Consider the following 25,862-nt stretch of genomic DNA (forward strand, 5'->3'; position numbering starts at 1 on the left):
AAATGCTCATTAATCCGAATGAAAAACAGCAAACTGACATCATTCCAGCACCGACGGCGACATGCGCGTACTTGTCGGTTCACGCTTTCCTATAGTTTATAGGATTGTGAGGCCTATTGGTCCCTGCTGGCTCACAGCTGTTGCTTAAACACGGTTTTCATTTTAAGAACAACATTTAACCTGACAAAGCCCAGCAATTACTGTTGAACATGGTGGCGCAGGTGAAGCAATGTGTGGAGGAAACATGACAGTTGTAGGCGAAAACCTTTAAAGAGAGCTCATAAAAACACAAAGCTGACATCCGACAGACGCTGCTGCAGACTCTCAGTTTCAGAGGACGTGAGTGGTTTGAGTTTCAGTGCTGGAGAGTGAAATGTCTGTACATACAATTATTCCCCAGTGAGAAGCAAAATGAGGTAACCAAGTTCATTTCAGGCGTTTTGTTGCAATTTTATCTGGAGCGACAAGCCAGAAGACTTCGCCTCGGTGCTCTAATGAGGACTTTTCACCTCAAGCTGTAATCCTTCAAGCCACGCTTTCTGCTGTTGTTACCTGTGTCCGCGTGATTAACAATCTGGACGGTTCTCTGGGCCATATCTATTATTCTGTCCACTTTAAACGATCGCAGGTCCTCCTCATCCAGAGCAATGTCTCCCAGAAAGGCAGCTGAAACAGACAAACAGAGACAGCACATGTCAGACGACTGAGAGACAACCAAACAATACAAAGCATCAGTCTGAGCCGCCCAGTTGCCTCAAGCGCTTCCTGCCACTCAGACTGAGTAGGATGCATGGAGGCCCAGTCAAAGCTCTGGTGGAAGGCCTAGAGCATGTAGCACACATATTTAAAAATATAGACTTCATTCCTTTCTTGGGTCTGCTCTGTTTACCCTTTCCTTGCAGTGAAATAGAAACAGAATTGTGAAACAACAGCATGTCTGTTTGGATAACAGGCACGCCGCCTTCTCTGGTCTCCAAATTACAGGATGGAAATGTAAGCAACATATTGCACATGGCTCGCACAGGTTCATGCAATGAGGAGAGAGGATGAACTCAGAAACCTGATCGCTGGTGTGATTAATCGAGCCATCTTTAATCCAGATGTTAGCGACAACACAATTCACACTGTGCGCTTTGGCGTCCTTAATAAGCGAATGAGAGCTATCAGATATGACACAGTGAGACACTGACACTGCCTCAATGGAGTAATATGGGGCACCTTGAACAAGTAATAGCTCTTTAATGAGGCCAAGGAGAGGGAAAAATAACCAAATAGTCCCACTTTATGAGGAATGTGCTTTATGGGATTCCTTACTAAATGCCCCATTTCTGTGGAGGATAAGCTAGTCCTCTCCACAGAGACAGGGCGCTCAGTTTTACAGGCTTTTAACACCAGCACGTCTCTAGAATTTATGGCCCAGCTTGTATGCAAAAGTTGGGGGGGAGAGAGAGGGTTGGGGGGGTTGTTGGGGTTTTTTGGAGACGCGGGGGGGGGAGAAAGGCAAAGGTGTGGCACTGTAATCCAAGTCTGAACAGGAGATGACAATGAGATGGGAAGGGAAGAGAGGAGGAAGGCATCTCCCCTCTGCCCAAACCACAGCTCTGAATAGGGACACAGATGTGCAGCAGAGAGAAAATGACAGCCTTCTGGATGTGTGTTTGGAGGTTAGTGTGGTGGACGGGAGACCAACCCGGAGGGGTAAGAAGCCGGGGGAACCACTAAACTGTAGAGTTAATGGGAGTGATTTACAGTAGTTGTGACTGTCAAACGTTTGAGTCTGTAAATCTTCAACGTGACGCAAGCTGCCCTTACTGCTCCAGTCCAGTTATTCACTGTTCAAATGCAGATACAAACATAACAGACAATGGGACACCCTGATAAGCTATGTGAAGCCTGGCGCAGACACTAAGCAGATGATATTTGTCATATATACTCACTTACATGACCCATATGGTAACATTTCCAACATACAAAACACTTAAGACTAAGCAAAGCTAAAAAAAAAAAAAAGGACTAAATGGTTCAAAGACATTTATTTCATCAGTCTAGACATTTGTTGAATATACAATAAACATCGACATATGGGAAGTAAAAATAATAGTTTAGTTAAGAATCCTCAGCTGACACAGACATTTTCATAGCCTACTCAATCTCATCCCACTCTTGTGGACCTCTGCAAACCACACTAAAGCTCTCATTGTGAAATACACAAGAAAGTTCATCATGTGTAGATAAACTTGATTTTATTTATTTCTGCTCAAAACTTTGTTCTTTCCTTTTCTGCAACAAACACATTCATCTCCTGCACTCCTATGAAAGTCTGAGACGAGAGAAAAAGGGATGAAAAGCACAATGGAAACAAAGGCGAAAACACACTTGGCTCGCATCCCCGTTCAGCAGAAGAGGATTATTGAAACAGTCTGGAGTTGCAGGCCGGTCTTCCACCCTGCAGGTCGTAGAGGATGCACCGCAGAATGACTGTGTTTGGGATTAGAGGCTAATGACAGCAATAAGACAAGGTGTAGATCACTGCCGGCAAGACGAGGCACGCACAGAGGGCAGGTTTAAATTCCGGAGGTCAACGGGATCCTCTAATTTGTGCTCGCAAAAAACACACTGATTCACTGCAAAATCCCTGAGACACAAAACAGACTACTGACAATCAGCTTTCGCGCTGACAGGCGCTGCCAAAAACAGCACTGATAAGGGGAAGCTACCAGATGTTGTGCAGTATAGGATGGACAGGCTGACTACAAGATTTCTCTTTTATCTTCACATTTTTTTATGTGATTCCCAGAACTTGCTGAGCGCTGCAAAGAACAGGCAGTACGTGAACAATTATTGCCAAGTTGCTGTCATAAAAGACCATAAGCACTGAGAAAAAGTATTCAAAACAATTCTATGAAACTCTTTTTCAGTCTGAAGAAAAGCAAACAACAACAATTGGCAAATATTAGCAGTGTCACGTGCAGGCTGTGACCAAATAACGAAGTGCAGGCTTTCCTCCACCCCCATGAGGTTCACAGAGGGCTGCGCTCTCTGCCCAATCATCCACCACTGTGCTGAAGACAGGCCAGTTAATCCGCAGTGTCATTGTTCTCAGACAACAGTGGAGATTGAAGTGAGCAAATGCACGGCCCGGCGGCATTAGGACTCATTTCCCCCGGGCGCAGCAGTCGTCCTGGAGACGCTGTTGCAGGTTTATGGAAAAGACTCGCAGGGATTGTGAATTAATCCCCTTGTCTCCTGGCTTTAATTATCCACAGACACACGGTTTTGGGAATCTTTTGTACACAACTCTGGGCTTGGATTGAGGGCAGACCATGGAGAAAGGTGATAAACTCATCTAGATACAGAGCGCTGTCATGATGTGAAGAACAAACAGAGCGAGGCGCGTGTGTTGTACTGTAGATTAAAACCTCGTGAATGTGGCAGATGGCAAGTGATCACCGTAGAGTACAGTGCTGCATCTCTGTCCAAACATTCATTACCTAAATGACAACAGCTGCAGTCATAATACTAATATCTATGCAGAATAGATTTTAGGTAGGTTTTAGCTGCTGTTACAGTTCATATATCCCCTTTAAGATGGAGAAAAGAATAAGAAGAGGGAATTTAACTTTAAGTACAAACCATGTTACAAATGACTTAAAGTGAAATGCTGAGCATAATTAATATGTGATAAACTCCAAACTCCTCCCCCGTCATTGAATTTTTTCATTAATCTAACCCATCATAATCCTTCTCATCTCAGGCTGGCCCCATCAATCGGTGTATCCAGTCAGATTACACATGCGATCTCAATCAAATTAATCCCATTGATTCGTGTAATGCCCTAGCCTCGACCTCTGCGGTGTCCAACGCTCCACGACTATTCCCATAAATCTCCTTCCGTGAATGCCAGACCGCGACATCTGCCACTGAAACCTGCACAAACATCAATACTAAGCCTAAACAGACACCGACACCAGCCTATATTTAGAAGGCCAGCTCCACTGTGAGGTCGCTCCTCGCTGTGCTCATAGAGACGTTAAGGCAGTCCTTCCCTATGCAAGACCTAATGATGAGGGATGAGAAAGCCTGGCCAATATGTAAGCCTGGAATGCATCACAATACCCTGGCACCGCCTTTCACAGCCTCTGTTTGGTAACAAACGCTGCATTTGAATTCCAATGGAGGCCAATAGTGTATTGCGTTAAGGTGATTACCATCTGATGACAGTGTAAGTATCACTTTTCAGGTTTCATTCTGTACCAGCCCTTCCTGCCACATGCTGGCCACTGCCCCAAACACTGCATGGGAAAAAGAGAAGTAGGGTAGGACAGAAATATGAATAAAAGCATATGCCCAACTGAGGAGTGATGAATTGTATTATGCAGGGCTGCCGTTGTGTAAATATGGTACCTCTCTCCTCTGTAAAAACTACACCAGCTGTTATTCTTCAGCAAATGCTTACCTTGACATTTCCTAACGCTGCAATTTGAGCTCAAGGCGGGAGAGGGAGGGAAAAAAAACTCTACTTATCTGCACTCGGCTCATTTCAAAAAGTTATCCAAGGTATAATTAGAAGAGAGATTCAGGCGAAGTCAAGCTACAGCCTGAGATTCGAGTAATTATTTTCCAATAAAAGCCTGCGGTCTCATCAGCGCTGCTGTCACCGCACTGCAGCTTCAGTCTTATTGACAAAATGAGAGCGGCTTCAGATGCAAAGGGCACACAGCAAGAAGCTGCCTCCTCCTTTAACATTTCACACTCCATCAAGCCCATTAGCAGATTGGATTTCCCAGCTCATCCCTGCCACTGATTACTGATACACCCCACTGCCAGTCGAACCCCCTGTAATGACTCATCAGCTCGCCGGCCATTTGTCTTTTTTAATGTCAACGATACACAGCGTTTGAGCTCCTTACATGGATGAATAATTCATCGCCACACGGCAGCGATTTTCACCTTTCGCAGAACTTATTTTGACCATCCAGACTTCATATTTGTGGTTTAGACGGCAGACTAACACATACTCACACAGTCTGGTGCGAGGAAAGAGCAGGTTTTCTCAGAACAGATGTCCAAAGCAAAGTTTAAATGGGTTTGTGGATGAACTAAATCAGGAAGATATCTTCAACCCTCAACACTTTCCATAAATAACAGCTGAGGAAAACACCTTAAGTATTCACTACAGGTGGGGGGAACAGAAAAACAATTCTTCCAGATGAACAGCAACGTAGCACGGATTAATTATTTCGAACGGTGAATAATGAAGAAGTGACTGCTAAGCTGTTCATTATGGCAGGCTAATTGGGCATCCTTTGAACCATTTAAATGAGCTCTTCCAAAGCATTTGTTGTTAGTTAGGCTCTGTACCCAGACTTGGTATTAATGTAATGCAAGATTAGTTATTACTTAGCTCTGACAACAAACATATTGTTCCAACTAACGCACCGAGATCGTGCCAGTAGATTGGCTCCTTAATCACCCGAACCCTGCAGAGAGAGAAGTGGCAGGGGTCCTGTAATGTAAAAAAACACCCAGTGTGGGCTCGGCTATACAGCCTCAATACCATGATAAAAGAGAAGCATCTGCTTAAGTGTTGCTTAAAGGCCCAATCATGAAGTTCAACAGCCCCATCGCATTACTGGAGCAGGACTGAGGGATGGAGCTGGATAACCAGAGCTTCTGATGAACCCATTCATAAAAAAGCCAGTCAACGCAACCCACAACTTCCTGTTAAAAATTCATGTTGATGCTTTTAAGCAGAAGATTGTTTCACATCTTAACATCAAATTATAAGTCCCTCGTGCACAGTGGCGTCCTGATGAGTAATCATTATGTAGTAGGTCACAGTGGCTTTTTAAAGGCCTTTAACAGCAAGTGAGTGAATAAAAACCAGACTTATGAGAAAATAAAAACTCTGAAACACTGCTATCTAAAACGATCCAGCTGTTGTATTCTAAATGACAAAATCACAGTCGGCAGAAGTCTCTGCTGACGGCAACAAACACTTCAGAGGCAGCGAGCGGATTGTGGATAACCTACCGAGCGCCGCCATGAATGGCCCGCACTCACCTCACCTGGGCTGGTGTGGCACAGCGCGGCTGGCCTGCCCTCCACCTTCCAGCCGTGCCGTCCCCCTGGCACAAGGTGAATGACCTACAGTCTGTGTGAAGTGTTTGAGCCAGTCAGAGGAGAGAGCCGGGGGGCCCGGGGAGACGAGAAAAACCGCTTGCGTAAGAGACGACAAGATGAGAAGGGGGTGTTCAGGTTGTCTGCAGCCAGGGAGCTCGGGCACAAAAGTTCTCATCCACAGCTTTAACATGCACACACACACAGACACACACTGCTGTCACAGGTCTTGTGTAGATTAACATGCCTGCTTCATACATGAACGCATACGTACACGTCACTGTTTACATGATCATCATTTAAGCAGAGCAGATGACGAGCGTGACTGGTTCTCATCCATTTTTCATTTTAAAAACGAGTGGATCTAATCTCAGCGGGTTGTTAGAGTCTTAAACGACTTCCTGGGATGCTGCCAAGTTTGGAGTTCTGCAAACTAAGGAATTTTCCACTGGTTAACTTCCTAAATAGATGGCATTACTTCAGTGTTATTGCACTGCTCGCTTCAATCAATGCACATTTCTATCTCGTCTGGTATAGTGATGAGTTATTTAATCCTTTGTAAATGTGAACATTTTTTAGGGGTTTTTTTTGGCTTAACTGCAGAGGAGTGGCACACATGCGATGTAGCAAGAAACGAAGACCTCACTGAGGGCAATTTAAGAAATCTAAGGAAATTAAATGATGGTCACCACTTGGTCGACTGAGCAACCATCAAAAACACCTGAACAGGAGTCGTGACTGTGTCCACTTTCAACACACACGTATCCCCCCGTCAATTAGTAAAACTCCTGACATCGAGGAAGTGCTAAGCAAGGACGGCCACGCAGAGGACAAGCATGAAACGAACTCCTCACAGAGCTTTCCTGCATCAGAAACCTCACACGGCCGTAAGCATTCTCCTGGGCGGAAGCAGCATGACATAAAAACGCTGACCTGGAGGCCACGGAAAGCGATCAAATACACTCAGTGCAGCGGTGTGCTTGAAAAATGAGAAACAAAAAGAAGGAAAATCAATAATGCAAGAATCACCAAGTCCGCGCTTGGTACTAGTGTGACTGTGGTGAAAAATGCTGTCTCTGGTGTATTGCAGCTGAGTGAGGAGGAGTTGGGAGTAAAAAGGGAGAGCTGAGAGATCTTGGACATTTTGCTGCTTGGTGGGAAGGAGAAAAGCAGGTGGGTGTTGGAAGAGCTGGAGACTGGGAGGGTTAAGAGAGTGGGAGTTCGTACTTGTGACCGTCTCCCAACCACCTGTCTGCAGACGTGCCCAGAGGAAACCATAAGCAAAACTGCACTCCGTTCTAATGACGCTTAAAAGTGGATTACTAACGATGACAACATCCTCACAAACAAGGCCAACACCAAACATGGGGGGGGATTAGCAAGTTGAAAAGTCCCCGCTGAGACATTTCCCTCAAATATCAACGAAGGCCGAAAAATCACTTGAAACGTAAACACAGCATCATCGCGCCTTCGTCGGTTTACCCCTCAGCCTTATGCGAACACCATGTCCATACGTGCGATGCAAAAACAATCTGATGCAACCACTTGGATGACTCAAATCAAGCCAAAACAGGAAGTGACATCTTTGCTGACTTGCAGGTAGGACATGGGTCATCCGCTGCCTGACCTTTGTCATGTTTATGCAAAGCCACAACACTCCTAAAGCCTGATCTTTACGTCTCCCTCGACTCTTCACGGGGGGAAAGATGGAGAAAGCAGACAGGCGGGTGGCCGAGAGGCCCGGGGTTCAACTGGGTTTTCTCCTCCACCGCCACATCAGAAATTGTCAAATGCCAAATCAGTAAGCACTTCCAGGACTTTAGAGGTCATTCGACTGAAGCCAGCTCTCTGTATCTGTAACCTGAATACTTTCACCAGATGGAAAACACAATCTGTTCAAATTCCCCCAAAGGGATTTGGCAAGACAGAGAGTTCACAGTACACGTACACACACACACACACACACACACACACACACACACACACACACACACACACACACACACACACACACACACACACACACACACATAAAGATTACAATGACAAGTCAGATATGCTTTGGCTAAATAATGGCAAAATATGCAGGTCTCACCAGAGCAGAAAAGAAGCAGACATATTTATACCTTGAGCCACAGCAGCCAGCAGAATTATGTGTGCATAATTTCTGAGCTCCACTGTACTCTCCTCTCTCCCCTCCTCCACTTTGTTTTAGTGGCCGTGTGAACAGCCGGTGGAAAAAAAGACTATTTGTGCAGTGACAAAAAAAAACCCAGCAGAAAGGGAGCAGAAGTGTTTAAATCAAAGTGCAGATTCCCTTTGTTTGCCCTAAAGCTTTTTAATAAAACACAGCCTGCAGGAGCTACACGATCCCATTTTTACAGAATAAAAGTGGATTTAGCCGCAAACAGCAGGCTGCAACTTTTCTGCGAGCGCTTTGGTCAAAACTTTTCAAGTCTGGATAACGTATGGAGACACTCATCCGTTTTTATTCTCATTCTCACGATCCTTGCAGCCGCTCTCCGAGCTGGGTTATCCTAGGCGACTCGGTGTGTGCTTCAAATGTTTCAAAACTGCAGAAACTATGTCACTCTGTGCATAACAAATGCACATAATGTTCCCTCAAGCTTTTCCCAAACTACATCCACGCACTGTCATCTCTCTAAAAGCCTTCTCTCCGGCCGATCTCTGCGAGCTCCACAAACAGATTCGTGGCATGTTTCTACCTCCACATAAAAGGTGAATCACACAGCGCAGAACAGGGAAAAAGGGGGAAAAAATCTCACCAGCTTTACAGGGATCCTTATAGTCGATCGCCTCTGATGTGGCAGTGGGGTCCACATAGTAGCCCGGATCAATCGCTTCCAAATCGATCGCCAATATCACGCCGAGACAGGGTAGAAGAAACCAACATCTCGCCGTGAGATCCATTATTGTGGTGGGGGAAACGGCGAAAGGCGAGGGATAAAGGTAAAGGAAGAGAGAGAGAGGGGGAGAGAGAGAGAGAGAAGAGTGAGAGAGAAAGAGAGAGAGAGAGAGAGAAAATGGGAGGTTTTTGGGGGAAACGAGATCCCTCCGGAGGGCGGGTTTTAAATCCAGCCTCTCTCCGGTGTCTTCTTGGCTCTGGGGGCAGTGATTTCTCTCCTCCAGCAGGAGCTTCGGGCTGGCGCGCAGTCCTGCCTGACAAACTTTGATGATATGGCAGCTCCACAGGGGCGGCGAAAACGGCCTTTTACGCGGTGATGCCCCTGTGCGTGTTTATCGCTCCCTCGTCGGTCCATCAGGGGTCCTCCAGGAGCCTGTAAGGGCCCATGATTTAGTTCACCAGATGTGATCTTGTAGTTTCACCTCTGGTGTCTCCACAGTCCTCTGTTTGTAGTTACAGACATTAATTCAGTGTCAAATCGAGCGAAGATTTCGTCAAATTTGGCTCCCTGGAGAACGAGTTTGTAAAAAATGGGCCCAATTGCGTCAAGTTTGGCTTTCGTGTTGTTTATAAAATTCAGAAGTTGAGATAAAGCTGCGCTCACCTGACACGTTAGGCGCTCATTGTTTTCCGTATCTTTTCACAGTTGAATTAAACTCGCGTAAACTCTCCTCCGCTTTCATTCGGTTCCCTTAAACGCACGCGCGGCGCATGAGACGGCAGCGCGCACCGTTTACGCACGTACATTTTTCACACGTGCGCACTCCAGCCGCCCACTCGCGCTATGACACGTGCGCGCACAAACAAATAAACAAACAAATCAAACAAACAGACTGAGCTTGACCTTTCCGGTATAGATTTACTCGCGTATGAGGAGTCACGAGCAAATCGAAGTGGTTAGAGCGCCACCTGTTGGCAATTAACGGAACATTGCACGAAGAGACTGAGTCAAAAGTAAATAAATATGAAAGGCAGCGTGGCCAAAAATCATAGTTACTTTAATTTATTAATGAATAATGATTTATTTACGCTGGGCAGGTTCGCCACACATGGACTGCTCTTGACTTTAAGTCTAAATTAATTTCTAACATCAATTCATCATTTCTATTACTGACTCATCTGTTCTCAATCTTTCCAATACTGTGTGATTTTCTCTCTTATGTAAGTGGCCCATTCTGATTTTAATCAATCGAACTGTGGCTGAAATATCAAGCAAAATGCATTCAGAGAGGAGAGAAATGAAGGCTCGCTCGGCTTCTTCTTCATTTATCACACCACAGCCAATTTCTTGGCCTTAATGTGGAGATTAGATGGAGAGACCTCAGGTGGATTGCTTGAATATCCACCGCTGCTGCTGATGGGAGGCTTCGCCAGCAGCTCTGTTGTTCCCTGTCTGACTGGCATCAGTTATCCTGTCCCTGCCTATTACACACAAAGCCTGGTTTCTGGAGGGAAGACACACACTCCTCTCTTTATCTTATCTGACTGCGGTCTAACAGTGGAATTTAAGACAGGATGTCTGCTGAGATGAGTGGGCCGTATTTATGCTCTTGCTGTAAACACAGCAGTATAACCGTCACGCATGAGAGTAAGCGCCTTCATTATATTTTAAATAAGACGCGTTTCTCAGTTTGCTCAATGCTACAAGTGTTGAACACACAGGACTAAATATTTAGATGAGCAAACAGGGAACACAGTCGAGTGTCTGCAGGCAAATCAGTTGTTTTTACTGAGGCAGTTTCAAGCAAAAAGTCCATATAAGTCATGACAGTGCAGATGGGAAATATTGCCTTCTACAGTAGTTTAGATTAGGGGACATGAGGTTATAGAAGAAACAAATATAACAAATACTGTTAGCATAAATAACAACAGACATGACCTGCTCATCTTTCTGAGTGCATTTTGTTCAAAGTGAGTACCGCACAGGTGCACAGTCAACATGTCCTGCAGCTTCTGCAATCACATGATTATGACCTGATGCTGACATTTAATTAGTGTGGAAATTTAGCTCTTAACATATTTTAGGCCTATTATATGATGAAAGAAAACTGCTGCATGAAAAGTGGTAATGATGAGTATAATTACTGTGGTAAATAATATCAAAGCCACGATCAACATTCAAATGTAATTATCTCACAAATATGGAGATATCCTTTCGTTTAATTTCCTGTTAATCATACTTGTCTACATGAGATGCAAAAGGGATAATGACTAAAGGATTTCAAATTAATATGCAATCTAATAAAAGTTTTTCTTAATCCTTTTTTAGCTGAAATGTGCTGTATGTGTGCAGTCGGTCAGTCTGTCCTTTTGTAGCCTGTACAGTGACATTATCACAGTCCAGTGGGCTGCACTTTATCCTCACATAATATAATTCCCTCCTGAGAGGAGGGCATGTGATGATGTTGTATATCTGGCTGTCAGGATTTGATCATAAAAGTTAAAGGTGCGAGGAGAGAGCGCAGGCTGTGGCATGAAGACCACCACTGCAGTGTTAGTAGAGTCGGTGCTCTGCACAGAGAGGTTAAGCATCGCCGCCGCTCAGCCGCAGCCGACGGTGACTGCCTGGCCTTTTCCAACCATCTCGCCCCGGGAGCTCTCTGGAGGAAGTGAGGCAGGTGTGCTGTGTGTTGTGGGGTGGCGCGCTCATCATTGCAGGGAGGGGACAGTCTCATTGGCTCCCAGTCGCAGCACCAGCTTACATCGGGTGTATCACCTCATGGGAACCGTGAGCCGAGATTTTCACTGCTGTAAAAGGGCACAGTGAAATGAAAAGTACAGAAAATGTAATTATAAACCTATTTATATTAAGGACATAGAAATGTTTGCCTTTTACTTCTTTGGCTCTAAAACTGGCTGACAACAACTTCAGAGCGTGTACAACATATTTTGAGCCATATCAGATAAGTGTTTTCAGAAGTGCAGCTCCGCTTTGTGCACAGCCTCACATTTAGATTAAGATAAGACTTAATCAGCTGAGGAAGTCGTTTCCACTCTGCAGTCAGACTCATGTAATTCCCTGTGAAGACTGTACGTCAAAATATGAAAAACGGCTCCTCAGCTTTCTCTTATTTGTCAAAAGACTCTAAAAGAGGGCATCTGTGGAAACAGCTGCTCTGTAAAACAAAGTCTTTAATTAAAGCGTAGTCACCATCACTTCAAACAACATGGAACAGATCAGTGTGCTTTTGTTTATAGAAAACCTAAGTATGGCATTTAACTCCAATGTACATTAAACAACCAAATACCAAGATAAATTGGGTAAAAGATGACTATTTAGGGTAGATTATCAATTATTATTTAATCCTCTTTATCTCTAGAAAAATAGTCTGTAAAATTACTTCATGGCATTGTGGTTGCCATGGCAGTGGAGATAATTATAAGCTACCCAAAAAGGAAAATTTCCTTGAGTCGTATAGATAACGATGTGGGCAGTGTGAAAGCACAAAATGCAAATGCACTTGCATATGTGCAGTTATGCCCCAAAACAACTTCTGGATGAAGGTTCACGGCTTCATTATTGAAGTTATAGCTTCACATTTCGGGGCTGTGTGTGAAGAAATGGACCCAGGCTGCAGCAATGATAAGGAGGTAAAATACTCTCAGATGAATACCTGATTCTCAGGAACAGGAAAAGCTGCTGCGTATGAAAGATTTCACACAGAAACTAACAGTTCGGAATAATAGAAGAGCACAAGAGTAAGGGCAGGGTGGAGGCGAGTGAATCAAAGTGTTTCCAGGTGGATTTATGTCCTTGAAAGTCTTCATCTGCACTGAGGATTAAAGTACCAAGGTTTATCTCAATGAAACCACATTTATTTTTGCAGTGTTTGTCCCTGTTGTTTACACAGCTGGAGAGGGAGCAATGAAAGATGATATTTGTGCTTTGGATTGCTGTATAAGGATCACTTTGTCTGTTGAAAAAAAAAAAAAAAAGCTATATTAAAAGATAGAGGTTGCATGAACCAACAAGAAGAAACCACACGTGCTCTCACAGGAGAGATAAGTAACCAGATAAAGAGCTCCAAGTAAAAAGTGCCCACAACCAGAGTCTTTACATGCCCAAACGAGACGCACCTTTGGCTCGTGGGTGCGAGCCGGCGTCACGACCTCACCAGCTTGGCTGAGAGATCCCACTCGACTCGGCTGCGCTCCTCGAAGGGTCACCGTTATCGAGGTGGGGGCTTTCTGCCCTACTGACACACAAACAAAACTACTGAGCACTAACAGCTAAGGACATGCTGATCCTGAAAATACACCGAAAATGGACTTGAGCATTTGACTTCTGAAAAGCTGTCAAACGTGTGATGGAAGTCACAGAATGGCCTTTTAATCTGCCATTTGGTTAGCAAATTAAAACAACAGCAGGGTGTCGGACGATGAACTTAATGAGGACTAAAATCAAACTTGGGAGTTTTTGTTAAATCAGAGGGGTGAGACAAACAACGGATTCACACGGAAAGAAAACAAAGGAGCAGCAATGAAAACATGAGTTTGATTCCAGTCTTTATTATTACAACAGGAACAGAGCTCGGTGAGGCCATGTGCTGGTTTTATTGCTTTTCAACACGTCTCTGTGAAAGTCAGCATTCATACTTATGGATATTATAAGCAGGTGGTTTAATGGGAGGGTTTACAAAATGCTACTGCACGAAGAGGCAAACAAAATAAACACAAACATGAAATGACTCAGCAACTAACAACCAAATCTGACAAACAAAAGTGGCCTGGACTCAACTTTTGGGCATCTTATTCAATTGGTAAAGCTTACCAACACCGACTTTATCGTTACTCACAATTCTTCTGTTTCAATGTATCTTCGTACATTTCTGTATATTTTACATTTGCATCCATTTCTACATAAACATTATGTGTCAAGCATAAGCTGGGAACTTCGACCATACATTTCCCATATGGCTCTTTCTGAACATGAAAACAAAACATGTCGTACGCCACTGACCTGCCCGCGATGCCGCGTAGCTGCACGTCTGACTCTAACCTAACAGTCACGTTCTTCCAGCCAAACTATGTGTCCTCTACTGCTGCAGTCCTGCCTGGCCTACACACATCCTGATCTACTGTTTCCAAAACAAAGGATGAATGAACGCTGGCCGTTCAACGTGGCCGTCGTGTTTTGGCAGTTCGAGACATACCGGCGGTCTGATTGGTGATGTGCGCCAAGCCGGGCAAGCTGCTGGCAAGTTTGGCCAGCCCGCCATTGGTGAGCAGCTGGTGAATGGCGGTGGTTTTAGTCACTCCTCCCGTGGTGACCACAGGCACCGCCCGGAGCAGAGTGCTGCTGCTGGTACCGATGGAGCTCAGGACTTGACCCTGGGGCTTCCCACAAACCGCCTGAGGGTGGAGGACAAGACAAACAAAGAGCGTGAGGTTCAGTCATAGATGTGAACAACAGCAGAGTGAAGTCGGTCATCTTTCACTCCCATCAGTCTCTGATATTTACCCAGCCTTAGTGACGTAAATGCGCTGGACAATATATTTGAAAGGGTTTGGCCGTATGACAGTATATTTTGTTTTTGTATTTTGTTTTGTATGAAAAATCAAAATTTAAGAAGAAAATAATCAAACTTTCATGTATATAAGAGGTACCTGGGTGCTGCCTGCGTTGGCGGCAGTGGAGGGCAGACTAGGAGCTTTGGTGACGATCTCCTGAAGACTGAAACTTAGGCCTTGTAGCAAACTGCTGGCGGACGGCGCTGCACACAAACACAAAGATGGGCAATCAACGAGGCTGACACTTGGGTGAAGATATATCAACCCAAAAAAATCATACTTTTGCAGACTGCTCCCCCCTGACAGGCCTAAACTAGATGGACACAAGCACGAACACGCCACATGAAAATCACGTCCAAAGGGTAAGGTTTGGGATAGCGACAGACAGCGATGGCGCAAGAGGTGATCAATGATAATGTTTGCTTAAATATGTTGTCCTCACACACTGTTCTCATCCAGTGTTCAATACTTTAACCTCCCTCTGCAAAGTGGTTAGAACTGCACTGTGTGTTGATGCTACTGCGCACAGATCAGCTGCACAGTTGAGAGTGCAAACAGGCGTGCAGGGCAGGACAGGACAGAGATACCTTGGGCAGTAGCCGGAGCTTGCGCCTGGACTGGTGTGGAGGACCCTGACACCATGCAAGGCTGCACGCTGCTGAATGAGCTGGAGCCTGGGGACAGGGCACCAGACATCTCTGAGAGACTACCAGACCTGCAGTGACACACATAACCACCAATCTACTCAGGAACTAACCCAGCAAGTGCTGTTTGGCCATCATTCCCAAACTCCGAGTGCACCACTCATCAATCCCTCTGCACCAGACACACTTTTGTCCAATAGGATGGGAGTGGGCGTGGGTGCAGGCATGACTTGGGGTTTAAGCGCTCTATACTGAATGTGCCTGTGTGTAGCAGGGGAGGCTAGCTTACCGCTGGCCTGTGAGAAGTCCAGAGAGCTCCTTGGCTCCAGCCACAGTCTGTCCCACTGTCACTGTTAAGGGCTTCCCAGAAACACCCACTGCATGGAAAAAGGATCAGGTCATGATGGTCGGTTATTTAACTGGGGAGGAAAAAAAATGCTGCGAATCGCAGGCTAAAACAACAACCAAGCACAACTACACAGTCATGCATTACAGGAAGCACGTTTTCAGAAACCCTACTTTCACATTAGCAACACTGAAGCAAACAAAAACATGTTTGTCTTCTCATCTTTCCATCTCGAGATCTGTATGAAGATGAGCTGCTCACAGTTTCAGATATTGCCATCCTGTCTGCCCACAACTGATTTTATCAACCCACAAGACAACAAAGTACAGTATGTTTACTCAGATCATGCTAACAAACTCGAATTACCAGCTGTCTGCCTCCACCAACCAGTCATCCATGTCTGTCCAGACTCAAATGGAGAAAAGACTTTGAAAGGATTTTACTGTATTAATTGGATTATTTGGCAAAATGGAAGTTTCCACTACACTGACGTATGACTCCAGTGAATAATAAAAGAACCACTGGAGGACCAATCAGCTTGTGGTGGACTACAATGCCTCAAATATGGATGCTGCTGCAAAGAAGCTACAAACTGTAAAACGTGGATGCTTCCCACATCTTCAACCCGGCATCACAGAAGATCTTTACAGTCAGCACAGTTTGAAGGTGGACACCCAAGATTAGAGTCACCAATTCAGTCTCTGACCAAATGCCAAATACTGTCTCCCCTTCTGTCCCTGAGTTATGGGGTGAATAATGGCCAGAGTCTTTCTGCAGAATATTACAATGCAGTGTTTCCTCTACATTCATTTAGGAGTGGCGTGCTGCCATTCCTAAATCCTAGCCGCCGCTCCTTCAAATTTCTTTTTTTTCTTTATTGTCCCAAATACACCACCGCCGCATGTCTCCACCTTCACAGCAGAGTCCGATGTTAGTTACTCATGAGAGTGCGGCCTTGAAAGTGACATCACGTCAAGCACCCAGGCACCAGGTCAGAGAGTCAGAGGAGTGTCGTCTTTGAAAATAATGCAGCGACTTACCGGAGAAAAGGGTGACTTATTAGCTCTTGTTTGCAAAATATTGATGGCCAGCTTACGTTACATAACATATCGGTAGCTTAAGTTAATTGGGCCCGGTGCCAACTCAGTGTCGCTAACGTGAGTAAACTAATTGATAGCATTAAGCTAATAACTACACGCCATGATGTAACTGCTGACTGCATTTTCAGATGAGCTTGTTCAAATATTTCTCTAAGAAGAGAAAAGCAGCTGATGAAGATGACGCTAGTCAGTAGTGATGTGTCGGTTGCGAACGAAACGGCTCTTAGAGCCGCTCCTTGAAGTGAACGGTCGGAGTGGAGCCGCTTTGAGTTTTTTTTTTTTTCCTTGACTTTTTTTGTGTGGAGGAGGGGGGGTTACAGACACAGCGCACACACATGCAGCCTTTAAAAAACAATTTTCAACTGGCCATTTAATAACTAGGTTGTAAAAGTAAAATCTGCAGTCAAGTGTCATTTGTTTACGCCGCCACGGCTCACCGGAGAGCCTGCCCCCGCTGCTGAAAAAAATCCTAGAGGAAACACTGCAATGTCAAAGAGAAGCTGACCTTTGACCCTTTGGTTAAAATATTTTCACCCTGTGAGACACTGAGAATTACTGCATGAATCCTTGAGTTTTAGGCCAAAATGTGTTTTGTGAGGTCACAGTGACCTTTGACCACCAAAATATAATCATTTTATCTTTGAGTCAAAGTGGACGTTTTGGTCAGATTTGAAGAAACGCCCTCGAAGTGTTCCTGAGGTATCACATGCACAAGAATGCGACGTGCGTACGGACAACCCGGAAACATAACGGCATAAGAAGCATAAAAAGCCCAGGCAGGTTTTCTCAACGTTTAAAGAAAACTGCTTATAGAGTCTCACGTGTCTGTAACAAAATCAGGATATCGGTTCTGTACCTTCCTGTGCTGCAGCACTCATGGCGCCCCCTGCTGACTCGTTTTGGGAAACAATGGTGACCTTGATCTTGGCTCTCTTGGAGGCTTTGCTTGGTGTGGGACTAGGCGTCTGCCTCCTCTTTCCATGAGACCTCAGTTCATCTCTGTCCAGGCCCTCCATCTGATCACTGGTCACTGGCACTGCACCAGGCAAACACACACGCACACACCAGCACACGCACACGCACACGCACACGCACACGCACACGCACACGCACACAAGAATAGATACTCATTAGACTGCTGAGATGACTTGCTGGGCAGTTTTATCTTCCTGTAACCCTACCACTGATCTTAAATCTCACATTTAAACAATTTCCTATTATTCTAGTTACAAATCAGTATGTGACATTCATATAAAATTAGGGCGATGGGAAGAAAAGAAGTGAAAAGACACAGAGGAAAGAGAAAGGAAGAGGGACAGACACTTACCAAAAATACAAGGAGGGGTGCCAGGAGGAAGATTTTTCCTCACAAGCATGTTTTGTTTCATAAAAGCAGCAAACTGAGCTGGAATGAATCGGAAAAAAGCCGGAAAGGAAAGTTGAAGGAAGAGAAGAGACAGAGGATGAGAGGAGAGTATTTCAGTCACGTTCCATCTTGCCCCATCAGATGTCGTGACGTGATAATCTCTCACAAATTTTATTTGCAATCAGTTTCACATCTCACATGCCGCCCCGTCTGCCCAGCTGGCACAGCTTTCAGTAAAATTCTGCAGAAGTTTAAGCGAATGACTCATTGGAACAAGTTTGTACAAACAAGTGGGGAGAATGGATCACTGTGCGCTTCACGAGCAGGTGAAGGAGGACGCTCTCAGAGTCAAGTGTGGTGATCAACTGACCTTGAGCCTGCTTGTGAGTGAGCACTGTTCCAGAGCGCTGCATGTGTGTCTTGAGGAGCTGCGTGGCTGTGATCAGACTGGACTTCTGCGCTGGAGACAGACCACATGTCTTGGGTTTGGGACTTGAAGTGGGGCTGCTGCAGACACTGGACAGATCCTGAGGACGCAGGGAAGAAGATGAGTTATTCATCGCAGTCAGTCACTGAATATCTAGACAGTGTAAATGTGAACACGGTTGCTGGCAGCCAAGCAAGGTCTGCATGTTCCTCCCAAATAAAACGTTATTATTACTGTGAGCCAAAGACAGATGACAAAGAACTGGGGTTCCCAATAAATCACTTTCCAGCACATCAGAGACAATTTCAGTGATCCAGAGTTGGTATGACAGGACTCACTTAAAAAGCCACTTTTGAGGCAGTAATTCTGAATTCTGTAACCCTAGTGAGTGGAGGACGTGAGAACGCCTCAAAAGAAAAAAATGCCACCTTCAACACAGTTTTTACATTATCATTTTGTACTCAGCAAAAATTAGGAAATGTGACAAGATGTCAGTTTCTTTTGAGGAAGACAATGACTTTCAAAACACAGACAGTTCCCCTTATTTCCCATCATTTTCCACGACTGGACAGCTCGTCTATAACTTCCCCAATTCTGGGTACATGGAGCAATCACTAGATATGAAGTAACTGTATCATTCCATGGAGAAGCAGAAATATTATCTACAGTATTCTTACAGCAAATCAATAATCAGATGCAGCCCTGGTGGTTCATCTAAAGGCTACAAATTAGTCAATCAGCCTTTGAAAAATGTTGGAAATTGCAGCCGATGTTGACTGACCTCTGACCCTGATGGTGAGATGGGAACCCTGAGTGCAGGGGAGGAAGGTCGTCCTCTCTCCATCTCAAAGGGAAGCTCCCGCCTGGGCCTCTTCTTCTTCTCCGTGTCCAGGTCCCTCATCTCCCCTGAGCCGTGGCCATGGCCCTCTGCCCGTGTGAGCACGCCTGACAAGAAGTCAGCGATCTCATCCTTCGGGTCAGAGATGAAAGAAGAAAAAAAAAATCAACATCATACGGAATTTTGTTCTCAAAAGGAACTGCAGAGGATGAGAAACACTCCAGAGAAAACTGAGCATTTGCAGTTACAAGGACCAACCTGAATGCAGCGGTCCACCATGGTCTGCGTCAGTCCCTCTGATTTCATCTTCGCTGAATTGATTCTGTGGAGGGAGAAGCTTTCGTGTTTCTATTACTAGAAAATGACGTTAAAGTCCTTTCACTCAGCTGGAAAGAAGACGAGACGTCATTCACCTTAAAGGACCAGTGTTTAAGACTTAGAAGGATCTAGTGACAGAAAATGAATTTTCAGAAGCATGTTTTCATTAAGATAAGAATAACTGTGTTTGTGCTCTTTCTCGCTTTTCACGGCCACCGTAGAGGGTGAGGCGAGGGGTGCTGGACCCCACCACTAGACACCACTGAATCCCAAACGCCGGTCCTTTAAAGTGCCGATCAGAGGTGGAGACTGACCTGAGGTTGTCGTCTGCTCCACCCACCATCACCATGCTGTTGTCTGCCCTCAGCTTCTCTCTGAACTCCTCCATGCCTTCTATGCTGCACTGCAGAGCATTCTGTCCGACCACAAACAACACCGGGGTCTTCATGTCCAGCAGCGGGTCGTCCACATCCTGCAAACCAGCAACGCATTAAAATTCACCACGACTGACTCAAAGCCAAAATTCAGGTTTTTCAGAAACACTGAATCTGCTAACAGAAGCATTAACATAAAAATTGAAAAATGCATATTATTGGAAGATGATGCTTTCGTTCTCACCCCTCTTGGCCCGTTGACTGTTAGCAGAGGGAAGCTGAGACAAACCACAGCCGTCAGATACTCCATGAGGGATACCTGTAATTAATCAGTGCTAATGAGCAAAATCATTTGAGGCTTTTCCAGGGGTGAAAACTGTTTGCCTTCACATTAGATCACTGTGATGTTATTAGAAATCTCACATGGCAAGCGATGAGAGCACCAGTGTTCCAGCCGACCAGAATGATGGGTTTGTGAGGGAAGTGGCTGTGAACCTGGTGGTTAGATTGATAACACATAATGAGCATAACTGCAGAAAAATCAAACATAAAGCAAGACAGAATCCGTATTTTATACGTTTTTAATTTTTCTATTTTGAAAAACTGCTGAAACAGCATTATTTTAGCGAAATTAATCTCAATAAGAGACATTTTAACACAGTGTATGGTTTAATGTCTTCTACTAATATGCACCAAATAAGAAAGTACCACTGCGAGCAAAAAAGCTAAATTAAAAAAAGACAGAAATAATAAAGGAAATTAAAATGTTACAACACAAACTTTACCCTGAGCCAAACTGATAAAAGCAAACGCTGCTCTCTAATGAGGCCACAGAGGGGAGTCATCATAAATACAAAATAATTACTTGTTCCACACGTCCAAGCAAGCATGAAATAAATGCCATTTTAAATGTGCACATTGAAATAAAGCCTATTCAATGACATGAATTTAACAAACATCATCACTGCGACCACGACAAAAAACAGTCCATCCTACCTCCATCACCTTGGCCCTGACAGTGCCTAACATGTGCTCTAGGCACTGTGTGATGCCGATATTTGCGCTGCTGCTGACATGACTGTGCACTGGGATGACCTGACGAAGAGGAAACTCTGATTTAAGCATTTTTCTGAGATTTATAAAAGCTTTTGTTAAAACATATAGATTTAATTGAGGGTGACTTAAGACCTTTCCCAAACAAGAGAGCTGCGACTGCCAGAATCTCATTCGCCGTGAGGTAGAGAGGGCGGGATTTGTCGGGCTTGATGGGGCAATCAGGATGAGTGGGGATCCAGGAAGCTTGCTCTAAAAGGAAAACAGACCAGGATCTTGTGTTAACTGTTGTGTTAAGAAAAATATAAAACGCTTAGTGTCACAGGATGAGGGGGGTTAAGTGTTACCGGTTTGTTTTGGGACAGGACTCCAACAGCTGGGTCCCAGGGCCTTTTCAGTAGCAGCGACAAAGCCTCGGCACTCGGAGCGCCAGTCTTTGCCGATGTCAGCAACATTCTGTCAATCAGCAAGGGCAGCTTCCGAGACACAAAGAGGCATAGAGATGAATCAAGAATCCAAGATGGTGCAGACACCTGACAGGAAACAGACCGATTCATTCAATTACACACATCATACCTTGCTTTTGAGAGTCTGCAGCACATCCAGGTAAGCAGCAAGCATGGCGAGGCTTAAGGATTCAATCATGGTGGTGTGTAACCACTGCGTCAGTTTGGTGTCCCAGTTCACACCAGCTAGCGCGTGCCGCACCTTCCTGGCGCACTTGTCCACCGCTATCCTCCGCAAAATTGGCTCATTGGAAGTCTGAGGAAAACAGGATCAGACAAGAGACGCAGTAATATTTCAATAATGTAATAACTGAATAACAGAGCCATGATTTAATTTTAAAAGAAAGTTCTGTTATGTAAACAATTATTTACAAATGACTTCAGTTACACATATCACTGCACAGAATAACTTCCACACAGGATATTGATTAGGTCGTGCATCGACTACAAGAACACCTTATTGATCTACTCTCTTACATGAAGACCAAACCCAAAGAGAGAGCTTTTAATCTGGAAAATATGTTGTACTGGTTGGCAAAGTCTGTCTCTGGCAAATGTTATGTTTACTCCCAACAGAGCAGACTGTTTTGTAACAGGTTTCGAGACACAGTTCCATTGATTTGTTGAGTGATCGATGATCGAAAACCAACCAAACCAGCGACGTAAGCTACATAATACACTACAAACAATGATGCACATATTTTTTACAGTGTTATCAAACAAGGGGGAAAGCATGCACTCTGTTCTACGTGAAGCTCTGCATGGTCACTGTGCGATAACTGGTGACTTCAGAGAGGAATAAAAGTTGAGCTGTTTCAATCCAGCGCTCACAAACGGTGCAGAAGAACTTACAACCAGGTCATTTTCAGGGCAAGGCAACTTTGGCCTTCGACAAGTACAAATTTATTTTGGCTTTATGGCCAAAATGTAGGCCACCAAGGCCAAAACCAATGGCGCAATAACAGCAGGTGATAATTACATATTATGAAGAAAAGGACTGTATTTATATAATTGGACTTTTCCACAAAGTGCTGTCTGACTGTCTGTGAACAACTCATTGATTGTTATTGTTGTGTTTTAACGATGCAATAAAGTCTATAAATGGGCAAAAGGTGATCAAGTTTAACTTGAACAAGTTTCAACACACATGCAACCACTAGCATTTGAGTCACAGAACTGACCAAACGCTTTTTTCCTTGTCCCCTGCCCTGCACAATGTCTGAAAAAAGAATTAGATAAATGAGCACAACTTACATTTTCATTGGCCAGGCGAGCCAGTCTTTCAGCTTGCAGAGCTTTAAGGACTTTATTGAAGAGTTTGTTCTGAGTCACTGACCATCCAGTCCTGAAACAGAATAGCCATAACGTCAAAACAAGGGACTGTAACTGAGATACTCTCAATCGTTACTTCTATTCTCGACGGGTATCCAGTAAAACAGCACACAATAAACAAACAGTAGTCTGCTCCATACTTGTTTATATGCTCCTCCCAGTCGTCGGGGGGTGGGGGGCTCTCAGCAACCGTGCGAGCAAACAGAACATGCCGCTCACACTCCTTCATCACACTCAGAGCTTTCTGATTATCGTACAGAGGAATGGGCGTTGGTGTCACCGTTTCCACATCGATTACAGAATCAGAGTCCCTGCAGACAAAGAAAAGATCAAGTTACTGCTCAGATTCATTTCATTAGAGCCAAGACACAGCGTGGGAGGCTGATGACAAGCCCCAGCTGTAGCATGACATGTAGCTCAGTTATGATGAGGAGCTTTTTGACTCACGACGAGGCTTCGGGCTGCCGACGGGAGGTAACAAACAGCGTCCTTGTGGGCCGGGCGCTGCTAGCATCTGGGTGGGCGTTCCATGGTTTGGCATAGCTGTGGTCCAGGAACACCAAATCCAGCTCTCTTTCATGAGCCGACAGCTGGAAAAGCAAGGACGTGCCCATCTTCCGTGCTGATATCTGGAAGTCCTTATCCCCACCTCGATGCATCCTCTTCCTGGGCCCCAGAGGGCCCCGGGAAGAGCTCGACAACTTGTGTTGATTCAGACCCAACTGGTGAAGAGGAGCCGAAATGTGTGTGAGACAGAGGAAATAACGCCAAGGATTTTGAGCTTGATTATAATACTACAAAGCAGCAATTGTGATGTTAAACAGAATCTCGAGCTCACAGTGTCTATAATGGATCAATCATTTACATAATTGCTTACAGAAGAATGCTAAAAGATTACTGGTTCCAGCTTCTCAAATGCGATTATATGCTGTTCTACTAAATACTAACCGTAAATTACACTTCTTTAGGTTTTGGACAAGGGCAGCAAGCAACTATCAATTATGTCCATTGTCAATCAATCAAAAACATCGATCCGCGATTCCAAATGCCAAAGATGACATCTTCAGATGTCTTACCGCAATCAGATAATTTTGACTTTTTTTTTTTTAATCACCCAATCCGATTAATTTATTATCAAAATTGCAGACAATTCATCTATTAGCTGACAACTACTCGATTAATTAAATAATCGCTGCAGCTCTATTTGGAACAAACATTTGAAGATGCTGCCTTAGGCTGTGGGAAAGTGATGGATATAATTTATCCATTTCATGTCATTTTATAGATTAATTTAAGTTCAATTAAGAATAAATGACAATAGCAGTCACACTCAGTTACACATTTAGCATAATGTGACGTTCAAACACGCAGGTGCTTTGTCCACAGCGAGCACCACCCATTACTGCCATATACTGGATTGTTAGCTCATATGATACTGATCTTTGGGTCGTATATAGCGTTAATTTCTACAACAAACATTAACACAACGACCACATATGATAACGCATTTACTTGGCTGTTAGCTCAACATTTAACATTCATGTTAACGCCGTACAAAGGGACTGGCCGCTGTGGGCTGGCCTAGCATGCTAACGTTAGCATAGCACGCTAAAAGCTAACCGAATGGCGCTATCGCTGCGTTCTGCTGCTCACCTTTTTGCTCTGTTATTCCATGTTTGTCGAGACGGTTTAAACTCTTCTTTTGAGCCGAATGTGTACCAGGAATCGCGTTTCTGTCGGGAAGTTCTAGGGGTTATATAAACACATATATTTAGTGCGTACAAGCCTCACTTCCTTTTGTTGTGTGGTTTGTTGCCATGCTAGCTTCATGTCCCTCCTTTTCACTGAACTAAAAACAACCGGACCGTCGAGGCCCCTAACTGGCAACCCAGTCTGTGGCGCGTCAGTGAGTGACGCAAAACATGGACTGGATTTCAGCAGAGCCAGACTGGTGAAATCGATAAAGTCTTATCTTATTTTATCTTATCTTAAGCCAAGAAAACATTTAGACATTTTTAATGCAAAAAGTAAACGCAGATGTGACTCAGAGGACAGATAAAACCAGTGGTGACTCCTCCTACCCTCCCCTATTTAATTCCAAAGGTCCCTGCAGATACACTGTTTAAAAGACAGTGCCTGTCACTGAGAAATATTTCAACATCTTACCAAAAACACATCAAAAACTGGAGACGGTTGACTGCCATCATGGTGAGTTTTAAAAGTCTGACTCATGAAATTGTGTTTTGACTGGATAAAGGGATGTAAATCATGCTTGATATGATGTTTTCTAGTGAGTAAAAGTAATAATAAACACTGTTGAAGGACTTTTCCTGCATTTTGACCAAATAAATGCTGGGACACATACCTGAATTCACTACCCTGAGATCAAATATTAAAACCATGATATTTGTTTGTGGTTTCCTGTGAAGAAATATTTGGCTCTGGCTTCGCTGCTCTGTGCTCTGGTGTCGCTGTCAAACGCTCAATGCTTCTATAAGGTCGTGAAACCAGGTAAAAGAAAGAGAAAAAAAACACTTTCAGAGGATATTTATGACATATACACATAGTTCTTATTCATTAGAACAATGTCAACAATTAAAACAATAAAACATTATGACTGTGCTGACAAATACTTACCGCTTTCCCTTTCTCCCTTCACAGACATGACCCACTGTCAGGACGAGGTGGATAAAACATGGCATGCTGTAGGATCTCAATGGAGAAACAGTGAATGTATGGACTGTTCTTGTGGTGGATGTTGTGCTGCGTAAGTACACAGATCACATTTTCATTTTTAAATGGAAATTATAATTATTTATCTCTGTATTTACATATTCTACAGTTAACTGTCTGTTAAATGTGTAATTGCAGGTATTCGACCCCCAGGCGCTTCCCTGATGACTGTGTGTCAGTGTTTGACTCTGAGGCATGTGAATACATAGTGCATAAGAAGGACAACCCAAGTGTACAATGTCCAATTTTTGCTTCAGTAGGAAAGTAA

General features: G+C 44.3%; 3 protein-coding genes across 13 annotated transcripts in view; 1 reads left to right on the forward strand and 2 right to left on the reverse strand.

Moving 5' to 3' along the window:
• Positions 1-9,088, reverse strand: part of bmp1a (bone morphogenetic protein 1a) — a 31,254-nt gene extending 22,166 nt beyond the window's left edge. For both annotated transcript variants that reach the window (XM_070964194.1, XM_070964193.1), the window contains exons 1-2: positions 8,907-9,088; positions 553-666 (exon numbers count right to left, since the gene is read on the reverse strand). In XM_070964194.1, coding sequence (XP_070820295.1) covers positions 553-666; positions 8,907-9,051 — 259 coding nt within the window. In that variant the 5' untranslated portion in view covers positions 9,052-9,088. The remainder of the gene's footprint in view (positions 1-552; positions 667-8,906) is intronic.
• A 941-nt stretch (positions 9,089-10,029) lies between these two features.
• Positions 10,030-24,755, reverse strand: kansl3 (KAT8 regulatory NSL complex subunit 3). Of its 10 annotated transcripts, none has more exons than XM_070964166.1 (22): positions 24,515-24,718; positions 23,309-23,583; positions 23,002-23,172; positions 22,784-22,874; positions 21,600-21,785; positions 21,371-21,499; positions 21,159-21,275; positions 20,967-21,065; positions 20,394-20,465; positions 20,215-20,289; positions 19,911-20,068; positions 19,537-19,600; positions 19,222-19,410; positions 18,384-18,540; positions 17,975-18,052; positions 17,504-17,683; positions 15,491-15,578; positions 15,145-15,272; positions 14,654-14,760; positions 14,200-14,398; positions 13,124-13,239; positions 10,030-11,794 (listed from the first exon to the last, which is right to left on the reverse strand). In XM_070964166.1, the coding sequence occupies exons 2-22, from the start codon at positions 23,518-23,520 to the stop codon at positions 11,789-11,791; spliced, it is 2,622 nt and encodes an 873-aa protein (XP_070820267.1). In that variant the 5' UTR covers positions 23,521-23,583; positions 24,515-24,718; the 3' UTR covers positions 10,030-11,788. The 10 variants fall into 10 exon arrangements, 9 of the variants coding, with proteins under 9 accessions (XP_070820267.1, XP_070820270.1, XP_070820266.1 ...); XM_070964165.1 differs by having other exon boundaries at positions 10,746-11,794; positions 13,124-13,242; XM_070964169.1 differs by lacking the exon at positions 17,975-18,052 and having other exon boundaries at positions 24,515-24,696.
• On the forward strand, positions 23,603-25,862 carry msmbl (microseminoprotein, beta-like). Its single transcript, XM_070963852.1, has 4 exons — positions 23,603-23,608; positions 25,291-25,372; positions 25,523-25,628; positions 25,733-25,862. Exons 1-4 carry the CDS (start codon positions 23,603-23,605, stop codon positions 25,860-25,862), a joined length of 324 nt encoding a protein of 107 aa, XP_070819953.1.

The sequence above is a fragment of the Chaetodon trifascialis genome, chromosome 6 (assembly GCF_039877785.1).
Source record: "Chaetodon trifascialis isolate fChaTrf1 chromosome 6, fChaTrf1.hap1, whole genome shotgun sequence".
Taxonomy (NCBI): Eukaryota; Metazoa; Chordata; class Actinopteri; order Chaetodontiformes; family Chaetodontidae; genus Chaetodon; species Chaetodon trifascialis.

Excerpts from the sequence above, each read along its gene's own strand:
- kansl3 (XM_070964165.1), bottom strand. The coding sequence starts at position 23,520 with ATGCATCGAGGTGGGGATAAGGACTTCCAGATATCAGCACGGAAGATG. Across the intron at positions 21,066-21,158 it reads AGCTCTCTTGTTTGGGAAAG|GTCATCCCAGTGCACAGTCA; the intron begins GTCTTAAGTCAC and ends CCTCTTCGTCAG. Across the intron at positions 20,069-20,214 it reads CAGTCAACGGGCCAAGAGGG|GATGTGGACGACCCGCTGCT; the intron begins GTGAGAACGAAA and ends GCTGGTTTGCAG.
- msmbl (XM_070963852.1), top strand. Across the intron at positions 25,373-25,522 it reads CTATAAGGTCGTGAAACCAG|ACATGACCCACTGTCAGGAC; the intron begins GTAAAAGAAAGA and ends CTCCCTTCACAG. Across the intron at positions 25,629-25,732 it reads TGTGGTGGATGTTGTGCTGC|GTATTCGACCCCCAGGCGCT; the intron begins GTAAGTACACAG and ends GTGTAATTGCAG.